The sequence below is a fragment of the Daphnia pulicaria genome, chromosome 4, assembly GCF_021234035.1.
Source record: "Daphnia pulicaria isolate SC F1-1A chromosome 4, SC_F0-13Bv2, whole genome shotgun sequence".
Lineage (NCBI taxonomy): Eukaryota > Metazoa > Arthropoda > Branchiopoda > Diplostraca > Daphniidae > Daphnia > Daphnia pulicaria.
The window spans coordinates 13,056,332-13,076,230 of NC_060916.1; the positions used below are offsets into that span (position 1 = coordinate 13,056,332).

The following is a 19,899-nucleotide window of genomic DNA, read 5'->3' on the forward strand; positions in this document are numbered from 1 at the left end:
TCCATGCCAAATTTTTACCTTATTAGATACAAACACGAATTCCAACTATAGCTATCCAAAGCACCTAGTTGTAATAACCTGAATTCAACATCGTACACAAACGGTTTTATTGATCATAAATGACGGACGCCGTCGGATATACAAGCGCGTATACAAGTCAATTTAACGGTATTCTGCAGTCTTTAATACGGTCTGCTTTCCCGTATTTGATCGCTGGTGAGATGTTTATCGCTTTGTTCTACAATTGGCTGAAAATCCCTCCAGCTGTGGAATGTTTTTATTTAGGGCGATGTATTAGACACAAAGCGGCGATCCAGCTCACACACTCGTAGCATGCAAACGTCCCATCAGTTAGCGCTGAGCAAGCGCTATCAAAGTTTCGTCTCGCCCGCCTTCTGAAACGAGCTGAAAAAAGGCTAGAGGATCTTCAGTGTAAACCGGTAGTAATTGAGAAATATTCATCTATCAAAAACTTAATCAAGATTTGGAAATTTGAACATTTTTCCCGTCCAGTATTGAGGGCAAGATGCGGCGCACGATAGCAAATGTTTGGGTGGTTTGGGTGGTGGTTTGTGTCCATCTAGAACTCGTCAAAGCGAAGCCCGTTTCGACAGGGGAAGAGGAAAACAGCAATCAGGTAAAAGAATTTGTTGGAAAGTAATTTAAATATTAAATTTCATTGAGGAATATTTTAGACTGATGAATTTTCTATCGGAGAGCCATTAACAAAAGAAGAATTCGCAAGCAATATCACCGTCAGAGAAGGAGGTAATTATACAAATAAAATTAATTAACTCGTTTAGAATTGAGATGATCAAGAACGGCAAATTTGGTTTAGAAATTGAATCACAAGATTTTATTCCGTGGGACAAACAAGATCCCGGTCTTTTCGGTGGCGACATGAAGTTATCGGGAGGGAAAACCGGAATTGTGAGCCTCAAAGAGCGTTGGCCGGATGCGTTAATTCCTTACACAATCTCAGCCAGTTACAGTAAGTGTCAACAGATTGAATTACTGAATGCCATATCTGATTTTCATTCGAATGAAGCGCCCAGACAGCGGGAAATCATTGCTTCTGCCATGAACGCACTCCATCAAAACACCTGCATCCGTTTCGTTCCACGGGCATCCGAAAAAGATTACGTCAGAATCACCAAAACGGGAGGAGGGTAACTTGTCTCATTTTTTTTTTTATTTTTGGGAGACATATTAAAATAAAATCAAGAATTTTGTGCAAAATAAAGTTGCTGGAGTGAAGTTGGCATGATCGGATTGGGAAGACAGACATTGAGTCTCGACGACAGGTGTATCCTAGCTTCCATTCCGGGACTCATTGTCCACGAGCTGATGCACACTCTTGGATTTTACCACGAACATCAGCGTCCAGATCGCGACGAGTTTGTGTCGATCAACTTGAAAAACGTCGAACCGAGTAAGGAAATAAGCGAGCTTTAAAACTACTACGCCGCAGGTTTGAAAAATTAGCTTGTTATAACTACATTTTTCCCAACAGAAAATAGAGGTTACTTTCAAAAGATGAGCGAATGGGATTTTCTGACTTTGAAATTTTCTTACGATTACGGTACGAAGTCGCGATTCGAACAGATTTGAAAAATAATTTCACTTTAATTTTTACCCCTTAAAAAAAATAATTTTTAGGTTCAGTGACTCATTATCCATCAAATGCTTTCGCTAAAGATTCTAAAATACCAGTCATCCTGAAGCTCAACAGCAAAAATCCTTACATAGCAAACAGAAAAGCAGTTAGCCCGGTATGAATCCATTCTCGAAGCTCTTTTGCGTTCATCCATCTTCTATACTTTGAATGAGTTGAATTGATAATCATGATTTCTAATTTAAAACAAAAACATTTGTAACTAACAGGTGGACGTCGAGAAACTAAACGATTGGTACTGCGGGTCCTCTGATGATTATTTGTCTTAAAAACAAAACCATCTGCTCTTTCCGCAATTAAATGTTAGCTCGTCTATACTCTCCCGTCCGGCCTGCGAGCTGTGACGTTCCCGTTGACTGTGCAATCCTCATCTGACTATTCTGTTCACTCCCAAATATTTTTTTAACGGTTAAAGTTTTTTTTTAATGATTAAATTTGTTTTAATGATTATTTGAACGAACCGCAAGTGAAATTTTATGCTAATAAATTCTACCGCAAAAATTGTTGTCACATTGATACTAAAAATTGATGCAAGAAAATTTCTTGCTTTCCCCAGAAACAATGAAATGAATGAAATTTACACGTGTCGTTTTTTTGTTTAAATAAAAGCAAAAACAATTCATAGTACTTTCCTACAACGAAAAAAGTGGGACAATAGTGCGCTCACTTTCCACGTTTTTATCCTGCTGGCGTTTCTATAGCTTTGCTCTACTTATTTGCTCGGGAAAGTAATGCACAGCAGCGCCGTGCGGAAACAATGTCTCTCCGTGTGCTATAGTCATTTAGCCAGTTAGAGAGTATCCTCTTGAATCAGGAAAGCGAAATCATCATTATACCTTACGGTTTCTGGGCCTAACGTCATCCATTTACACATTTCCGCCCAATTCGATTACACACATTTACTCGATAACCCAACCATTGGCATTATTTATGCACGGTCTTTGCTATAAAGACTCTAGAAACTGAACAGCAAGCGACATTCAACAATTCACATTCGTAGTGTCAATCGGCAAGGTGCTGGAAAGTGTCATCGTGTCCCCCAAAAGTGTTTCACAGGAGAAGCCTACCAGACCCATAGCTCAAGACATCAACAGTAACTATAAATTCGTAATCAAATTTTCTGAAAGGTTGTCTTATAGTTTCGGAAAGCTCATGCCACATTTGCCGGACGACAGAAAAATGTCTCTGCTGCACACATTGTTATTACTGAAGGTTCTGGCACTTTCCGTGCTGGTCATTTCCACTCGGTTCGAATCCGTCGCAGCGAAGCCCGTTCCGAGAAATAACGTTTCATACGATGACGAGGTAAGCATCATGAAAGAGAGATCTATCAAATCTAATTGGTAATTGATTATAATTACGATTCCGAAATAGAGCGACGATTTCGATATCGGGGAACCACTTACTGAAAAGGAATTCGACAGTGGTATTTCAATCAAAGAAGGAGGTAAGCGGAATGATTTATTAAATTCGCTAAATAGTTTTATACATGCAACAAAGTAATCGATTTAAAATTTTCAATAAAGAAGACGAGTCGGAAAATTTCATTCCGTGGGGCAGAAAACCTGTCGAGCAATTTGACTGCGATGTTAATACGCAAACGGGCCGCAAAAATTTCCTGAGCTCCAGGGAGCGTTGGCCGGATGCGAAAATTCCTTACGAAATCTCAGCTACTTACAGTACGTGTTTCTTTAATTTTAAGGGTGAAAATAATTTGCGTACAGCTATTTTTTAACATATGTTGTTGATCTAAAAAAAGCACCGGAGCAACGAGCGATAATCGCGTTTAGTATGAAAGCGTTTCACAATAAAACCTGCATCCGTTTCGTTCGTCGAACCACTGAGAAAAATTACATCAGAATCAAAAAGACAGGAAAAGGGTACGTTCAATACATTTTCTCATCCAGTTGAAAAGTAAAACGTTTGCATAATTTTTATCCGAGCGGCATTATAATAACCATGCGGTTAAAACTGACATGCATTGAAATTTTTTTGAAAAATAAGCTGCTGGAGTGACATAGGAATGACCGGCCTCAAGCAAACGGTGAGTTTAGATGACAGGTGCATTTTAAGTGGGGCGCCGGGTGTTGTCATCCACGAGTTGATGCACGCCCTTGGGTTCCAACACGAACACCAGCGCCCAGATCGTGACAAATACGTGTCAATCAATATCGACAACGTTGATCCGAGTAAGTACCATTTTTTTTTTAAAGATGAACACTGAATTGCTTAATCAATTGGACAATGTGACTCAATTATTAGCGAACAGGGATTACTTCGAAAAAATGAAGATATGGGATTTCAGAACCACCAGATTTTCTTACGATTATGGTAATAATATTTCGTCGTCGTCTGCGAGAGCTATATGTACTGCGTAGAGCACAAAAGCTAACAAACAATTGCTTGAAATTGATTTCGCTATTTTCTAAAAATTAAAAAAAAAAAATTCTGAATTTTTTTCCCCCCAGGGTCTGTGATGCACTATCCCGCGAACGCTTTCGCAAAGGAAACTGGCACTCCTGTCATTATACCATTAAGAGGAAAACCTCCCATAGGAAATCGGAGAAATTTCAGTCCGGTATTATAATCTCTTTTTCCATAAAATAGGAATCTCCGTTATTTCAAATGAAAGTCACAAGGAAGAAGAAACTCCGATAACGACATGTTTGTTATTGTTATATAGCTGGACCTCGACAGAATAAGAAAACTTTACTGCAAATCGTCCAATTCAACGTTGACTTTACATCAAGAGTAAATTCACCGCCGGATGTTATTTTTATTCTTAAACTGTTGAACTGTTTATTTGTTGGGTCAAATCAAATAAATACCCCCCACCCCCTTCCCCCAAATAAAAAAATAAAAGTTACATTTAACGTTGCAAGATATAAATTCCAATGAATATCTAACCCAAGTCCTTGAAAAAAAAAAATGAACGAATCGGTTGATGCAAATCGCTTTTGTGACTGATGACTAATAATAATAAAGGGAGAAACTAAGTGATGTGGGCGAAAAGCTTCCGTACTGTTGTAAAGGTGGTCAGAAGGTCGTTGACACGAATAAATTCTCGTTACACGTAAAAGCTGCTTAATGTAACACCCTGAGTTCAAGTAAGAGCTGAGTTTGCCTAGTAGCTACATACTTTGGCTATCGACGAAAGCTCAGCATGCTATTTTTTTGGAATGACGAACTCAATCCAGGAGAATTTGGTTTGAAAGCGTTACATTGGCTTGCGGTCGATATTGTGTCCGTTTATACAAACACTGATGCATCCGAGAGTGTTAGGTATACATTTATTGGAGTACGACCAACATCCTAATATTTTAACAAGTGTCGTAATTGTTTGGATTGGCTGTGGGTTTTTCTAGAATTGTATTTAGTCACACAAACATTTGCGGAGAATTTGAAAACGGCGCCTTTGGCATAAGAAAAAAAACTTATATAACACTCACCAAAGTGAAACTGTATATTTTCTTTTGTGACAAGCCCTAGTGCTACGCAAACTTTGGGTCACATATTATGATAAGGAGTTACGTAATCGAAAAACCTGAAAGATGACGCCAATCGTGCCATAGATTTAATTGATCGACAATCAACTATATCTACAGTAGGTTTGAATGAAATCGTCTCGTCTAGAATGGAATGGAGGCTTAGTAGGCCTAGTAAACTTGCGTTAGAATACGTCGCATTGCAGTTAACTCATTTTTGAAAAATAAAAATAAAAATAAAAAGAATTCAAAGAGTTGTTGTTCGATTTCAAAGCTTTCCAATAAATGTGTCAGTACGCGTGACGAATTTGTCCTGGCTGAGTCTCAGGTAAGATAGAATTTGAACAGTGCACCACAGAACAGTTGGTATGGTTAACAATGAATAACTCTGCTTGAATTTCATGTGTTCCATACAAACATTGACGCGAAATAAAACCGCAACTCGTTTTTAGACGATCTGTTCAAACATCTAAACTCCTATTGCAGTGGGGCTCAGGTGGGTCTCTGTGGATCCACAAGGAATTGAATTGCGTATAAAACGGCGACCGAAAACCAAATCGACACATTCGTCCTTCGAGTAGAACTTCATCTAAGGTAAGAGCCAATTCGCTCTAGTATCTCTTCATTCCTCAAAATCTAGATTTTAAGTGAAATAAGCTATTTCTCAAAGTTGTCATCGTCTAGAGAAAATGAAATTCTTGACCGCAATCATTCTGCTGACTGTGGCTGTGGCCATGGCTGACAAAGATGAAGACGATTGGAATTTTTTCAAGGTAAAAAACAGTTTGATTCATTTGATTGACATTATTAAAACTGTTTCTGTTTCATCTGTCGTGCGGCGCAGTTCCAATTCGGCAAGAAACACTCGCCAAAGGAAGAAGGCAAAAGAAGGCTGAATTTCCTGGCCCGAAAGAGAGCCATGGAGAAGCACAACAAGGAGAATAAAGAGTGGCAGATGGGAGAAAACAAGTTCTCCGATTTGGTGAGTGCAACTTCCCAGCGTTCAGAGTATGTGCAAGTTCACAGTTAATCTTTTTTTATTTTATTTTTTTGGGTTGGGTGATCTACGCAGTCCGAAGATGAAAAAGTGTCGCTGCTCGGAGCCAAACCCACGATCCGTCGCGAGAGATTGATTTCCAGAGAAGTGGCCTATCCCGTTCTCGACCGCGCTCTTCCTGCTTCCGTAACCAACCACGCAATCGAATTCCAACCAAGATTTAGACTAAGACTATCATTTTTCTTTGATTCGGATACAGATTGATTACCGCACTCACAAATGCATGCAGCCAGTCAAGGATCAAGGTAAATGAATTAAAATTTTAAATTTCCCGCTGAAACCCAAAACAATCGTTGAGACGCAATTCTATTCTATCGGCATGACAACAGGCCAATGCGGAAGCTGCTGGTCTTTCGCTACGATCGTCCCTCTCGAATTCAACAGTTGCAACAAAACTGGCACCGCAGTGGCACTGAGGTTTGAAAGCCACTATTTTTTTTTAAATTCACAATAATAGAGACGTCAATCAAATCAGCGACATCTTTCAAATGACAGCGAACAGATGATGGTCGACTGTGACACCGGCAACGGCGGCTGCAACGGTGGAATGTACGATCGCGCCTGGCAATTCATCCAAGCAAAGGGCGGTGTCATGAAGAGCTCATCCTACGCTTACACTTCCGGAACTACCGGAACTGTAAGGAAATGTTTTCTATCGATATTACCAAGATGGCCCAAGTATATCCATTGCTAAATCCAAATTGTTTTCGATTCGATCGTATGCAGCCCGGAACCTCTTGCAAATTCGCCAGCACCGCCGTTGGCGCCAAAGTTGCTTCTTTCGGCTGGGTCACGCCTTACCCCGACCCCACCGCTATCATGACCAACTTGCAGAGCAACGGACCTCTTCCCAGTGGCATTAAGGTCCTCAACTCTCTCTACAGCTACGCGTAAGAGGAAATTACGACGATTTAGTGATTGTTCTTTGATTTTCATTCACTCATATTGGACGCTTGGTTATCAAATAGATCTGGAGTCTACAGCGATCCCGCTTGCATTCTTGCCGACGAAAACGACATTGAACACGCCGTCGTTATCGTCGGATACGGCACCACCACGGCCACTGCTACCGTTCCGGCCACTCCTTACTGGATTGTCCGCAACTCGTGGGGCTCCGGATGGGGTCTCTCCGGCTACTTCTTCATGAAGCGCGGTGTCAACATGTGCAACATCGAGTCATGGGCTGCCTTCGTTAAGGTTGTCTAATAATAACGAATTCCCTACACCACCGATGGCCTTTTTCATTATTCCTTCCCTGAAAAAAATTATTTGATGAAATTGTTTACGTGCTGGGGCATAGAAAACAAATACACTTGAGTTTGGCATGGCAAAATTCTTCCTTGAATATCTCTCGTTATTGGAAACACACTCAGATTTCCATTTTACTATAATGGAGTTGAGTGGAGTGTAACTGCGCATATACGTTGACGAATGTTTACGTGGTTTCGACGCAATAGACGAATGATAGGACTGTTTCAGATATCCAAGCGAAAAAAAAAAAAAATAACACGAAAAAAAGAGTGTCGCAGCCCTGGAAAGCGCCACATTTTGCGTGGTATGTCAACAGCTGCGAGGGGAATCAATAACACCAGACATTCAATTATTTGACTAAATCGATAGTCGGGTAAACTCGCCGTCCAATCAACCTCAACTGGAATTGATACATTGCCAACCAGGTGTAAATAACAACACCTGTTCATCCGTAATTGGCCGCCATAGCCTTGTTGTTTTACAGTAAAAATATGGGGCTATAAAAATGGGCAGCCGAAAGCCTGTTGGATCACTCGTGAAACGGGCAACTCATCGACAACAGAAAGGTAAATGTCTAACTTTGGTGTGCTCAAATTACTTCTGTTCAGCTTTAAAAATAAATTCACTTGTTTTCTATAGCTTTAATATTGAATGAAAAATGGCCCATTCGCTAGTGACGATGCTGACGCTTTCCGTGCTGTGCCTTTGGCTTGGATCAGTCGCAGGAACGCCTGTCTTATTTCCCATCAATGAACGCGTAAGTCTAAATCATTCTAAAACAAAACAATTCAGATTATTCAAGTTGTTGGTCAATTAGTCGGACAATTTCCAACCTGGACCTCCACTCACTTACGAAGAACTCAAAAGCGACATCTCCAGCAAAGCAGACAGTAAATTAAAAAAAAAAAAAACTATTCATTCCAGTTGTAGTTTGATAGTCTACAAATGGCATTCACAAAACCTTTTGAAAAATTTGCAGAAACCAACAGCGATCGTTTTATTCCGTGGGACAAGCAACACCCTGGGCTCGTTGAGGGCGACATCATGCCGACGGATAAGAAAAACGCCATCATCAATCCAGGCGGACTTTGGCCCAACAAAATCATTCCTTACCTCATCGATTCAACTTATAGTATGTAAAACAATTGTTTCATTCACGTCAGAATTTTAATTTCTAAAAATTTCGATCGCAATAATGAAAAGCAACCGAACAGCGAAATGTCATAGCATCCGCCATGGACGCCTACCACACCAAAACTTGCATCCGCTTCGTTCCGCGAACGACCGAAACCAATTACATCAGAATCTACAAGAGTGGAGGAGGGTGAGATAATTTCAAAATTAAATTGGCTCTTTTTCAAATTGAACAAATGTACGAAATTCAACATTGGAAATGGAAAGTTGCTGGAGCTACATTGGGTTGCAAAACCGAGGCGTTCAAGAAGTGAGTCTCGACGACGGATGCGTCTGGGCACCCGGAGGAATCGTCATGCACGAGTTTATGCACACCGCCGGATTTTGGCACGAGCACATGCGTCCAGATCGCGACACCTACGTGTCCATCAATGTGAACAATGTTTTTCCTCGTGAGTACATACAGGCCTATTATGGTATTATTTTTCATAAAAAGTCTAAAATTAATTCATTTAAAATTCCTGTAGAATACAGACACAATTTCGACCTGCTTTCAACAACGCAAGTCACCACTCTCGGACTTTCTTACGATTACGGTAATGCTGTTTGGGGGTGTACTCGCAGGGGGAGGAAGTAAAGTTACGTCAAAATTCTTGTTTTTAAATTTCAGGTTCTGTCATGCATTACCCGAAGAATGCTTTCGCTATAGATAACAACATTGCCGTCATCAAGCCGCTGATTGGAAATCCTACCATCGGTCAAAGAACAGGATTTAGTGACGTAAGCAATTCTCATTATTTTCCCTCTGCTTCAATCTAACTCTGTTTAAAATCTCACGACAGTTGGACGTGCAGAAACTCAACAAGTTGTACAGCTGCTCAACATCCCCCTGTTCAGGATAAAAGAAATTGACCGGCAAAATGACAAAAATTCGATTTCCTTCGTCGCCTATTGCTGTCACTATTTTCAAAATTTCAAATTCTATTCGAAACTTTTCAACCATCAAATATCTTTTACCGTTTTTGTTTTATTATTTTGGTGGCAAGGGTTGGAACTGGAAAACTGGTGGAAAATTGCTTGTAACATGCTATCAATTTTTCAATACATTGCTGCTGTTGCGAAAATTAGCCTCAGTCGACGAGAGTTTTGAGTAACTAAAAAAAAAAGCTGACTGCTTCCCAACTCGAATTCGGAATCAGTACGAAAATAGCATGCATGTTATTGTGTGGACAGTTCGGAAAAGTACACAACCCGAGTTGCCACCTGACTCGACACAGACGCGTTTCAATTAACTGGTGTTATTTGCACTGTAAATTGGTTCGAATCAGTCAACTGGTGCAAGCAGATCTTATGTAGACATGGAGTGAATAGGGCTGGAACCGAAGCGGCTGTTGCGTTCATTGCGAACCTATTCAACCTTGTCGCACTGAAGGGTGCTAGATTCGAAGCATACTCAACTGCAGTACCGTTCTTGCAATAGGAAGCACGGACTTTTAGACAGCCGCTTCAGTTCCAGGCTTCCAGCGTAATTAAATAAATTTGAAAACAAGAAAACAGACTACAAAAAACATTTATCTTTTCGTAGTGTGATAATCGAAATTGTCAGAAGGGGATCGTCGATGATAAAAAATGTCTATAATATCAACATGTGAAAACTGAAAAGAAAAAGCATACCCCAGGAATGGAAATCGACTGAAAATGCGCGTTAGCTTTTAGAAAATGCAATCAAGAGAAATACGAACATATTCAAATTTCTTGGTTCCGACTGCTTCGACGGTAACATATTCACCACAACCGAATGTCGAGTAATTATGGAAAATACTTTCAAAGTGAGGTTATTATTTTTAAAAAAGTTACCTGTTCGTTTGGTGAACCACGCAAAAGACATCGACTTGGAGAAGTGGAAACAAAAACTAAGAAATAGAATTCATTGATCAAGGCAACAAGTTTGACGAATGGATTTTTCAAATTCATAAAAGGTGAAGAAGGACAAGAGATACAGCAGAAAACTGACCGCTTCAATTTAAGCTAGCCAAATTGATTGCAACGAATGACACCTTGATTTCAGTCTGCTGAAATATTTTCGTCTTTAAGGTAAGAAAAAAAAAAGACGCGGAGATAAGATAAGATAAGACAATTGCATCTTTTGCCCAAAGAATGACAATGCAAATAGCGAAAGCATTTGTAGTATGGGATTGAAGTCAAGTTCAGCTATGCCATCTCATTTAAAAATTTAAAAAATTTTCATATGAGAACAATCACGGAAAAAATGTTCTGGCATTGCAAAGGAAAAGATTACCTCTAAAATTGTGTCAGAAATAAAAAATCAGAAAAAACACTACACCGGAGCGTGTGCTGTCCAAACGAGAGCATGTGGGGAAAAAACAAAACTAAACCTTGAAGCTGTTCAGTTACAAGGACTAGTAAAGGCTCTTCACATCGGGCCTCCAGTGCCAGCGAAAATACAAAACACAAACAGGCGGATTCACGGCGGTTTGTTACAATTTCAATTGCCAGCGATTTCCCTTATAAGGAACACAGCGGCTATCAATTCCATAAAGGAACGAATAATAAAGTCTGGCGACTTCGTTTTGTACTTCAAAATGACAACAGGTTGACAGCGACTCTACAGATTCATCCAGGCAAAGCACACGCTGAACAAAGACAACTGTAAAATATCATCAAACGAGCTTCGTTTTAAAGACAATCGCAATTTTACTATTTCCAAATAGTTCAAGTTTTCTTCAAATCAATAATTAAAGAAAGTGAGGGCCGTTGCTCGGAAGCAATGGACGACGTACGATCTGCACACATATCCATCTCGCCGAAAATGAACATGAAAACAAACGGAGTTGATCTAGAAACTCGAGAGTATACCAGAAAACTGTTTGACATGATGTGATCATCCGAGGAGTTTACGGGAGAGTAAGTACAAAATCGTTACAAATCACCAAGTATACTGCGCGAAAATGCCTTCAGTTCAGTCTTGCCATAAAGGTTTAACACAACAGTGACAACACCAATCAAAAAAGAAACTCAAGTGCTTGGAGTGAGTATCTTGGTTTTCAGCTCTTGGGCGATAAACAACAAGAATATACCTTGCTCGAAGCAAGCCCTAAAGATTTAGACGAAAATAGAAAATAAACTTCTCAGCAAAGCTTTCACAATTGAGAAATGCAGAGTCCAAAAAGCTCGGAAGGTGCAAAGTAAAGGAATTGCGTGGACTCAGACTAGCGTCAAAATTTTTCCTAACGTGACTTCCACATGGAGAGTTTTGCCAAAAATATGTTAATCCACCTGAACGAAGAAGAACGTGTTGAGTATCGTCCTAATCTCGAGAGACCCAATTGATTAAATTTTGTCAAGCACTGATGAACTCGCTGCTCATCGAGGGTGACGATGCTGACTCAAGAATCTGATACTCGTGTATGTGTTTGCTCTCCGACCACATATTTTGCTGCCAAAGGCAATTGAGCAATTTGCATGAGAGTCAGCAATTGAAGAATTTTGTAACCAGCGACACCAAAAGGAAAATAGACATAATTTTTCCTACCTTGAAAAGCCAGGGAAAAACAGCCAGGCATCTCCAAGCGCTCCTTTCGCAGAAAAGTTGAACACGTCAACAGACGTCCTCGTGAATCAGCAAATGAATGCTGTTAAACCTAAATACATTTAGAAGAAATAAAGGTTATGGAAATGTTGGAGGAAACCACAAATAAGACAAAGAGCTTGGGCAAACATGTACATTATTTTTAGAAATGAGAGTAACAAAGGTTTCATGTAACACACGGTACAAAAGAAAACTGTCAAAAAATGAATACCCGATTGATGAAGCAGACACTGCTGCTAGCTGATGACAGGTGCGGACAGGTCAAATGATGACAACAGGACTGGCGCTTGTTGTTTTATGAATTACGATGATGGCCGGCTCAGGAATTTAATCTGCAAAAAGAAGATAAATGGAAACATAAAGTAAAATTCCAATACATGCCACTGATTGAATATCTGGTAAATGATAACATGATTGATAAGTCACAAACCAAAATTCTACAATTTTGGACCAGGTTACTCTTTCCATTATCATAAAATTTTTTCTAGTTTTGAAGTTATATACCTGGTTAAAAAATGTGTACAAAACTATCGAAGAGATATGAGACCCGAGTCACCCGACCGGGACAGACGCCGATCACATTTTGTAATTTAATTTGTTGTACTGGTTGCCAAATGCACTCCCGCCCAGCTCACCGGTAATAAGTTGAAAGTTAAACCCGAAAGTTTTGCATCCGGACATTCCGGATAAAAACTGGGTAGGATTAAATGGAAAGAAAACGCAGTAATTTAAGAAAAATGGTGTGAAATGATTCATTTTAAGAATATTTTTATTAAAACAAGCATAAGGGAAAATTGGTTGTTGGGATGGAAGTGATAGTGCCCTTCGTTCGTATTTCATGTGCGCACAATGCCTTACTTGGACCGCTTAACCGGAATCGGCATGTTTTACATATCATTATAGCAGTTTACGAGGACAATCAAATGTTTTTTGCGAACATTAATAGCCTTATTCGAGTTTTAGAATGGGGAACTATAAACAAATAACTAGTAGCTACTTCCCAATTCACGTTTGGACTTGGCACGAAAATAGGAATGCATGTTATCAATGACAGTTCGGAAAAGTACACAGCCCAAGTTGCCATCTGACTCGACACAGACGCGTTCTAATTAGCTAGCGATATTTGCACTGTAAGTTGATTCAAATCTGTCAACTGGCACAAGCAGATCTTATGTAAATACTAATTGCCAGCTGCTGTACCTATACCACATGATTGGTGTTCAGCTTGACGAAAGTAAACTGAGTTATAAATTGCCAGTTTCAAAGTTATTGGCTATCACTCGAATCGCTTGACAGACACTCTCCGATTCACGGTACGATTCAGAATAATATTAAGTTTAACGTTACACATAATGTCTCTCTTGTTGCTATTTCAGAGGTAAAATTGAGTTGAAAATGAGACCCGATTTGTTTATGATGATGTTGGCAATCTCTGTGTCATGCGTTAGCTTTGGATCAATCACGGCGACGCCTGTCTTGACGCGCGACACTTTCGAAGCCGGTGATCCAATCTCAGAGAAAGAATTGAGTGACGCCATTTTTAACAAAGCCGCTGGTAAGTTTCAACCGTCTCCTTTTCGCTTTTTTAAATTTTGGGGTGACTAATGGATTACGATATTTCACAAAGGGTTCGACTCGGATGCTTTCATTCCGTGGGACCAACAACATCCTGAGCTTTTTGAAGGTGACATCGTACCAACGGGCAAGAAAAACGCCATCATCAGTACCTATCGATTTTGGCCAAGTGCAAAGATTCCCTACGTTATTTCAGCGAGTTACAGTATGTTCCTTATTTAATCCTAACTGATGCATATTCCAACAACTCCAATCTTTTGAAAAGCTGCCGCCCAACGAAAGGTCATCGCCTACGCTATGAACGAGTACCGGACAAAAACCTGCATTCGTTTTGTTCCTCGAACTAATGATACCAACTACCTTCAGATCACGAAGACTGACACCGGGTATTTGAATGAATCTATCGACGGAATATTACCAGAACCGTAATGATATGACTTTAAAAAAACAAAAAAACAAACAATAGGTGCTGGAGCAGCGTAGGTAGAAATGGTGGCGTGGCGGCCTATGCTGGCCCCCAAAAGTTGAGTCTCGACGACGGCTGCGTCGCAAGCGACAGGCCTGGTGTCACCATGCACGAGCTGATGCACGCCATTGGATTTTGGCACGAACACACGCGTCCGGATCGTGACACCTACGTGTCCGTCAATTTGGACAACGTCAAGGAAAGTAAGCTTACATAACCAAGTTTTTTTTTAAACGTCGTTTTAGCGGATTTAAAACCGTTGGGATACTTCTAACTCTTTCTTTCAACTTGTGCGTAGAATACAGAAACAACTTCATTAAAAAATCGGAAGGGCAAGCCAACACTCTCGGACTGCCATACGATTACGGTAAAATATCCTATTCTAACCCATTGCAAGTTACAGAAACGATTGAAAAAAAAACTATTCTTTCAGGTTCCGTCATGCACTACCCAAAGGGAGCCTTTGCAATCAATCCTAGCATCCCTGTCATCAAGGCACTAAAAGGAAACCCAGCTATAGGACAAAGAGCGGCATTTAGCGCGGTAAAGTATACACAGTTTCGCAAAAAAATTCGTTGAAAAAGTGGAACTGATCAACCAGGAAAATAATTCACAATCATTTTTCAATTTGAGCAGCTCGACTTGAAGAAAATTAACAAGTTGTACAAATGTGCGCCCAAATAGTCTCCCTGATTACTGGATTCTTTAACATTGGCTTTTAGAAAATTGGCTGCTGGCAACGATGCTATCCGCCTTCAGACGACGCCTTTAAGGTGATCCTCAAATGTCAATTCTATCCCATTTAACCAATATGGCGTATTAGTATTACACATCGTTTGTTCAGCAGCAGTGCCGTTTTTTACTTTATTCATTTTGAAACCCAATGTCGCGCATTTCAAATGTTGCTAGATTTCTTGCCCAAGTTCGTGCTAGTGTGGTTGTTTTTAGGTAACAAAAACATCAATCATTCGTGCTCTGATGAGAATTCAAGAACTTTGAGAAATTATCGGAAAGGGTCGCAGTTTCAAAATAGTTGGAAATACAGACTTCAAACTGTTTTTCGTTTTTCAAACGAAATGAAGCGTTGCAGGTGTAAAGAAAAAATGGAACTCATTTCGTGCAAGGGTAAAAGAGAAATCCGTTAAAAGAACTGGCAATCATTCCATGCAAGCGATCGAGGTTGCACAAGTTGCATCTGACTCAATACAGACGCGTATTCAAATACCTAGCTTTATTAGCACAACAAATTGGTTCTAATCAGTCAACAGCAGCGGCGCAGGCAGATCTCATGTCAATATTATTGCCAGCTGCATGCCACCTATACCATACAAAATTGGTGTTCAGCTTGACGAAGCTACTGAACCGAGTTATAAATTGGCAGCTGTAAAGGACTGGGCTATCACTCGTATCGCTCGAGAGACACTCACCGATTCACGGTACGAATAAAGACAAATCCATTGTTAAGTTACACGTCACTGCAGATAATTACTTACTCCTCTTTTGATATGATTTCAGTGTTAAAAAAATTAAGTTGAAAATGAGGCCCGATCTATTGCGGATGATGCTTGTGATTTCTGTACTGTCATGGGTTGGATCAATCGCAGCGACGCCTGTCTTGATGCGGGACACTTTCGAAGCTGGGGAACCGATTTCCGAGAAAGAATTTAGCAACGCCATTTTGAGCAAAGCAGCTGGTAAGTTTCACAATCTTCCTCTTTTTCTTTTTGTCCAGGTGGCTAATAGATTGGCAACTTTCATGAAGGGATGGGATCGGATGAATTTATTCCGTGGGACCTACAGCATCCTGAGCTCGTTGAAGGTGACATCATGCCAACGGGAAAGAAAAACGCAATCATCAACTCCAACGAACTTTGGCCAAATGCAACGATTCCCTACGTTATTTCTGCGGATTTCAGTACGTTCGTTATTTTCCTAGCTGACGAGAGAAAGTTCATTTCAATTTTCAACTTCCCCGATGCCTTTTCTACTACTTAAATAGCTTCCACTCAGCGCCAAGTCATCGCCTTTGCTATGAACGAGTATCACAACAAAAGTTGCATCCGTTTTGTGCCCAGAACTAGTGAGGCCAACTACATCCGCCTCGGAAAGAGTGGCCAAGGGTATTCGCATAAAATCTGAATTTAGACAAATGCTGATGCAAATGTTAGTGTTTATGCCGCAATTATTTTGAAGGTGACTCAATTAATAGAGAACAGGGATTACTTCGAAAAAATGAAGACATGGGATTTCAGAACCACCAGATTTTCTTACGATTATGGTAATAATATTTCGTCGTCTATACGAGAGCTACGTACTGCTTATAGCACAAAAAACTAACAAACAATTAATTGAAATTAATTTCGCCATTTGCTGAAAACAAATTTCTCAATATATTTTTTTTCCCCTCAGGGTCCGTGATGCACTATCCAGCGAACGCTTTCGCTAAAAACACTGACACTCCGGTTATTATACCGTTAAGAGGAAAACCTGCCATAGGAAACCGGAGAAATTTCAGCCCGGTATAATCTCTTTTTCTTATTAACATCGGAATATCCCTTATTTCAAATGAAAGTCATGAGGAAGAAAAAACTCTGAAAAAGAATTTTTTAAAAATTATTATTGTAATAGCTGGACCTCAACAGAATAGGAAAACTTTACTGCAAATCAGCCAATTCAACATTGACTTTACGTTGACAGGAAATTGACCACCAGCTGTTATTTTCTACTTAAACGACGTCGTTATTTGTTGAGTCAATTTAAAAAAAAAAAAAAAAAATGTTGCATTTAACGTTTCAAGAATGAATATGCTAAGCCAAGCCCTTTCAAAAAATGAACGAATCGCTCGATTTTGTGATGACAAATAATAAAGGGAGAAATTCAGCGTTGGGCGCAAAGCTTCTGTACTGTTCTAAAGGTCGTTGACACGAATTACTTCTCGCTACACATAAACTGCTGAATTTATCACAATTAATTCAAGTCAGAGCTGAGTTTGGCTAGTACTTTATATGCAAACACTGATGCATCCGAGAGTGTTGAGTACTGGGTAGTTGAGTACACCGACATCCTTGTATTTTATCAAGTGTGGTTACTGTTTCTCAGTCTCATCAGGTAAGATAGAATTTGAACAGTGCACCGCAGAACAGTTGGTACTCCGTGAATAGCTCTGCTTGAATTTCATGTTTTCCATACAAAAAGACGCGAAGTAAAACCGCAACTCATTTTTGTGACGATCTATTCAAACATCTAAACTCCTAGTCCAGTGGGGCTCTACTTCAATCCACAGGGCTGCACAGGGAATTAATTTGCGTATAAAAAGGCAACCGAAAAAATCAAATCGACACATTCGCCCTTCAGGTAGATCTTCACCTAAGGTAAGAGACGATTCGCTCTGGCTACTAATATTTTTTTTTTCTTTACTGTAAATGTCGTTTCAGTTGAAATTAAATACATGTTCAAAATTTCCATCATCTAGAGAAAATGAAATTCTTGAGCGCAATCATCCTGCTGACTGTGGCTGTGGCCATGGCTGACAAAGATGAAGATGATTGGAATTTCTACAAGGTAAAAAAAAAAAACAGTTTGCTCCTCTCACAACGACAACCATTTGATTGATATATTATACTGAATCTCTTGCGTTTGTCATGCACAGTTCCAATTCGGCAAGAAACACTCGCCCAAGGAAGAAGCCAACCGAAAAAGAAATTTCCTTGCCAGACAGAGAGTCATGGAGAAGCACAACAAAGAGAATAAAGACTGGCAGATGGGACACAACAAGTTCTCCGATTTGGTAAGCAAGAATTTGTGAATTAGTCAGTCACTCAGTGGCGTTGCGTAATATAAATGTGACGTGTTGAATCCTCAATGTTAATCTTATTTTTGGTTGATGTATACGCAGTCCGATGATGAGAAAGTGTCGTTGCTTGGAGCCAAACCAGCGATCCGTCGCGAGAGATTGATTTCAAGAGAAGCAGCCGTTCCCGTTCTCGACCGCGCCCTTCCCGCTTCGGTAACTTGCAATAACGCAATCGAATAATTACAACCAAGATTTAGACTAAACTATTTTCCTCCTGAATTCGGATACAGATTGATTACCGCACTGACAAGTGCATGCAGCCAGTCAAAGATCAAGGTACGCTAGAGTGGTAGACAAATAATGATTTCAAATTTCCCGCTGAAACAAAAATCGTTGTGTAATTCCTTTTTTGAATAACAATTCAGGCCAATGTGGAAGCTGCTGGTCTTTCGCTACGATCGTCCCTCTCGAATTCAACAGTTGCAACAAAACCGGCACCGCAGTCGCACTGAGGTTAGAAAGTCACCATTTCCCATTTGGAATAATAATTCACGTCTATAAACATTAATAACGTCTTTCAAAATGACAGCGAGCAAATGTTGGTCGACTGTGACACCGGCAACGGCGGCTGCAACGGTGGAATGTACGATCGCGCCTGGCAATTCATCCAAGCAAAGGGCGGTGTCATGAAGAGCTCATCCTATTCTTACACTTCCGGATCTATCGGAACTGTACGGAATTGTTTACTATTGATACAGAGATGCCTATAATTTTGACTGTATCCATCACTGCTACTAACTCTTCAATTGCTTTTCGATTTGATCGTGCAGGCAGAAACTTGCAAGTTCGACAGCACCGCCGTTGGCGCCAAAGTTGCTTCTTTCGGCTGGGTCACGCCTTCGCTCGTTCCCGACCCCACCGCTATCATGACCAACTTGCAGAGCAACGGACCTCTTCCCAGTGGCATTAAGATCCTCGACTCTTTCTACAGCTACGCGTAAGATGAAATTGCGACGACTTTGTGATTGTTCTTTGATCCCATTCACTCATCATATTGGACGCTTGGTTATCAAATAGATCTGGAGTCTACAGCGATCCCGCTTGCATTGTTGACAACAAATACGATATCAATCACGCCGTCGTTATCGTCGGATACGGCACCACCACCGCCACTTCCACCGATCCGGCCACTCCTTACTGGATTGTCCGCAACTCCTGGAGCAACGGATGGGGTCTTTCCGGCTACTTCTTCATGAAGCGCGGTGTAAACATGTGCAACATCGAGTCATGGGCTGCCTTCGTTAAGGTTGTCTAATAATAACGAATTACCTATACACCACCGATGCAAATGCGCCTCGATTTCACATTCTCTTCCTTCCCTAAAAAAAATTATTTTATGAAATTGTTTACGTGCTGGGGCATAGAAAACAAATACACTTGAATTTAGCATGGCAAAATTCTTCCTGGAATATCTCTCGTTAATGGAAACACACTCAGATTTCCATTTTACTATAATGGAGTTGAGTGGAGTGTAACTGCGCATATACGTTGACGAATGTTTACGTGGTTTCGACGCAATAGACGAATGATAGGACTGTTTCAGATATCCAAGCGAAAAAAAAAAAATAACACTAAAAAAAGAGTGTCGCAGCCCTGGAAAGCGCCACATTTTGCGTGGTATGTCAACAGCTGCGAGGGGAATCAATAACACCAGACATTCAATTATTTGACTAAATCGATAGTCGGGTAAACTCGCCGTTAAATCAACCTCAACTGGAATTGATACATTGCCAACCAGGTGTAAATAACAACACCTGTACGTCCGTAATTAGCCATAGCCTTGTTTTTTTTAC

At 40.3% G+C, this 19,899-nt stretch overlaps 6 protein-coding genes and 1 long non-coding RNA gene across 9 annotated transcripts; all 7 read left to right on the forward strand.

Annotated features, from left to right (window-relative positions):
- Positions 1-334: 334 nt before the first annotated feature.
- Positions 335-2,204, forward strand: LOC124337117 (zinc metalloproteinase nas-1-like). Of its 2 annotated transcripts, none has more exons than XM_046791174.1 (9): positions 335-440; positions 514-637; positions 696-768; positions 839-991; positions 1,049-1,169; positions 1,245-1,432; positions 1,514-1,582; positions 1,660-1,772; positions 1,885-2,204. In XM_046791174.1, exons 2-9 carry the CDS (start codon positions 527-529, stop codon positions 1,942-1,944), a joined length of 888 nt encoding a protein of 295 aa, XP_046647130.1. In that variant the 5' UTR covers positions 335-440; positions 514-526; the 3' UTR covers positions 1,945-2,204. The 2 variants fall into 2 exon arrangements, with proteins under 2 accessions (XP_046647130.1, XP_046647129.1); XM_046791173.1 differs by having other exon boundaries at positions 335-443; positions 1,885-2,203.
- A 323-nt stretch (positions 2,205-2,527) lies between these two features.
- Positions 2,528-4,466, forward strand: LOC124337114 (hatching enzyme 1.2-like). Of its 2 annotated transcripts, none has more exons than XM_046791169.1 (8): positions 2,528-2,980; positions 3,050-3,122; positions 3,202-3,354; positions 3,435-3,555; positions 3,680-3,864; positions 3,938-4,006; positions 4,144-4,253; positions 4,359-4,466. In XM_046791169.1, exons 1-8 carry the CDS (start codon positions 2,828-2,830, stop codon positions 4,428-4,430), a joined length of 936 nt encoding a protein of 311 aa, XP_046647125.1. In that variant the 5' UTR covers positions 2,528-2,827; the 3' UTR covers positions 4,431-4,466. The 2 variants fall into 2 exon arrangements, with proteins under 2 accessions (XP_046647125.1, XP_046647126.1); XM_046791170.1 differs by having other exon boundaries at positions 3,205-3,354.
- Positions 4,467-5,684: 1,218 nt separating this feature from the next.
- Positions 5,685-19,503, forward strand: LOC124337096 (procathepsin L-like). Its single transcript, XM_046791143.1, has 10 exons — positions 5,685-5,754; positions 5,845-5,933; positions 6,005-6,142; positions 6,233-6,343; positions 6,417-6,462; positions 6,547-6,634; positions 6,713-6,854; positions 6,944-7,107; positions 7,186-7,414; positions 19,353-19,503. The coding sequence occupies exons 2-10, from the start codon at positions 5,850-5,852 to the stop codon at positions 19,359-19,361; spliced, it is 1,011 nt and encodes a 336-aa protein (XP_046647099.1). The 5' UTR covers positions 5,685-5,754; positions 5,845-5,849; the 3' UTR covers positions 19,362-19,503.
- On the forward strand, positions 7,931-9,506 carry LOC124337123 (hatching enzyme 1.2-like). Its single transcript, XM_046791182.1, has 9 exons — positions 7,931-8,034; positions 8,108-8,225; positions 8,286-8,358; positions 8,448-8,600; positions 8,672-8,792; positions 8,870-9,054; positions 9,130-9,198; positions 9,273-9,382; positions 9,445-9,506. Exons 2-9 carry the CDS (start codon positions 8,127-8,129, stop codon positions 9,502-9,504), a joined length of 870 nt encoding a protein of 289 aa, XP_046647138.1. The 5' UTR covers positions 7,931-8,034; positions 8,108-8,126; the 3' UTR covers positions 9,505-9,506.
- Positions 13,431-15,102, forward strand: LOC124337127 (hatching enzyme 1.2-like). Its single transcript, XM_046791187.1, has 8 exons — positions 13,431-13,525; positions 13,589-13,767; positions 13,840-13,992; positions 14,053-14,173; positions 14,254-14,456; positions 14,552-14,620; positions 14,687-14,796; positions 14,890-15,102. The coding sequence occupies exons 2-8, from the start codon at positions 13,608-13,610 to the stop codon at positions 14,935-14,937; spliced, it is 864 nt and encodes a 287-aa protein (XP_046647143.1). The 5' UTR covers positions 13,431-13,525; positions 13,589-13,607; the 3' UTR covers positions 14,938-15,102.
- LOC124337438 lies at positions 16,440-17,202 on the forward strand. Its single transcript, XR_006917366.1, has 3 exons — positions 16,440-16,531; positions 16,663-16,772; positions 16,882-17,202. It is a non-coding gene; the product is annotated as an uncharacterized LOC124337438 (long non-coding RNA).
- Positions 17,527-19,503, forward strand: LOC124337093 (procathepsin L-like). The gene is made up of 9 exons (XM_046791137.1): positions 17,527-17,624; positions 17,726-17,814; positions 17,903-18,040; positions 18,149-18,259; positions 18,337-18,382; positions 18,472-18,559; positions 18,636-18,777; positions 18,877-19,043; positions 19,124-19,503. Exons 2-9 carry the CDS (start codon positions 17,731-17,733, stop codon positions 19,359-19,361), a joined length of 1,014 nt encoding a protein of 337 aa, XP_046647093.1. The 5' UTR covers positions 17,527-17,624; positions 17,726-17,730; the 3' UTR covers positions 19,362-19,503.
- Positions 19,504-19,899: the final 396 nt, after the last annotated feature.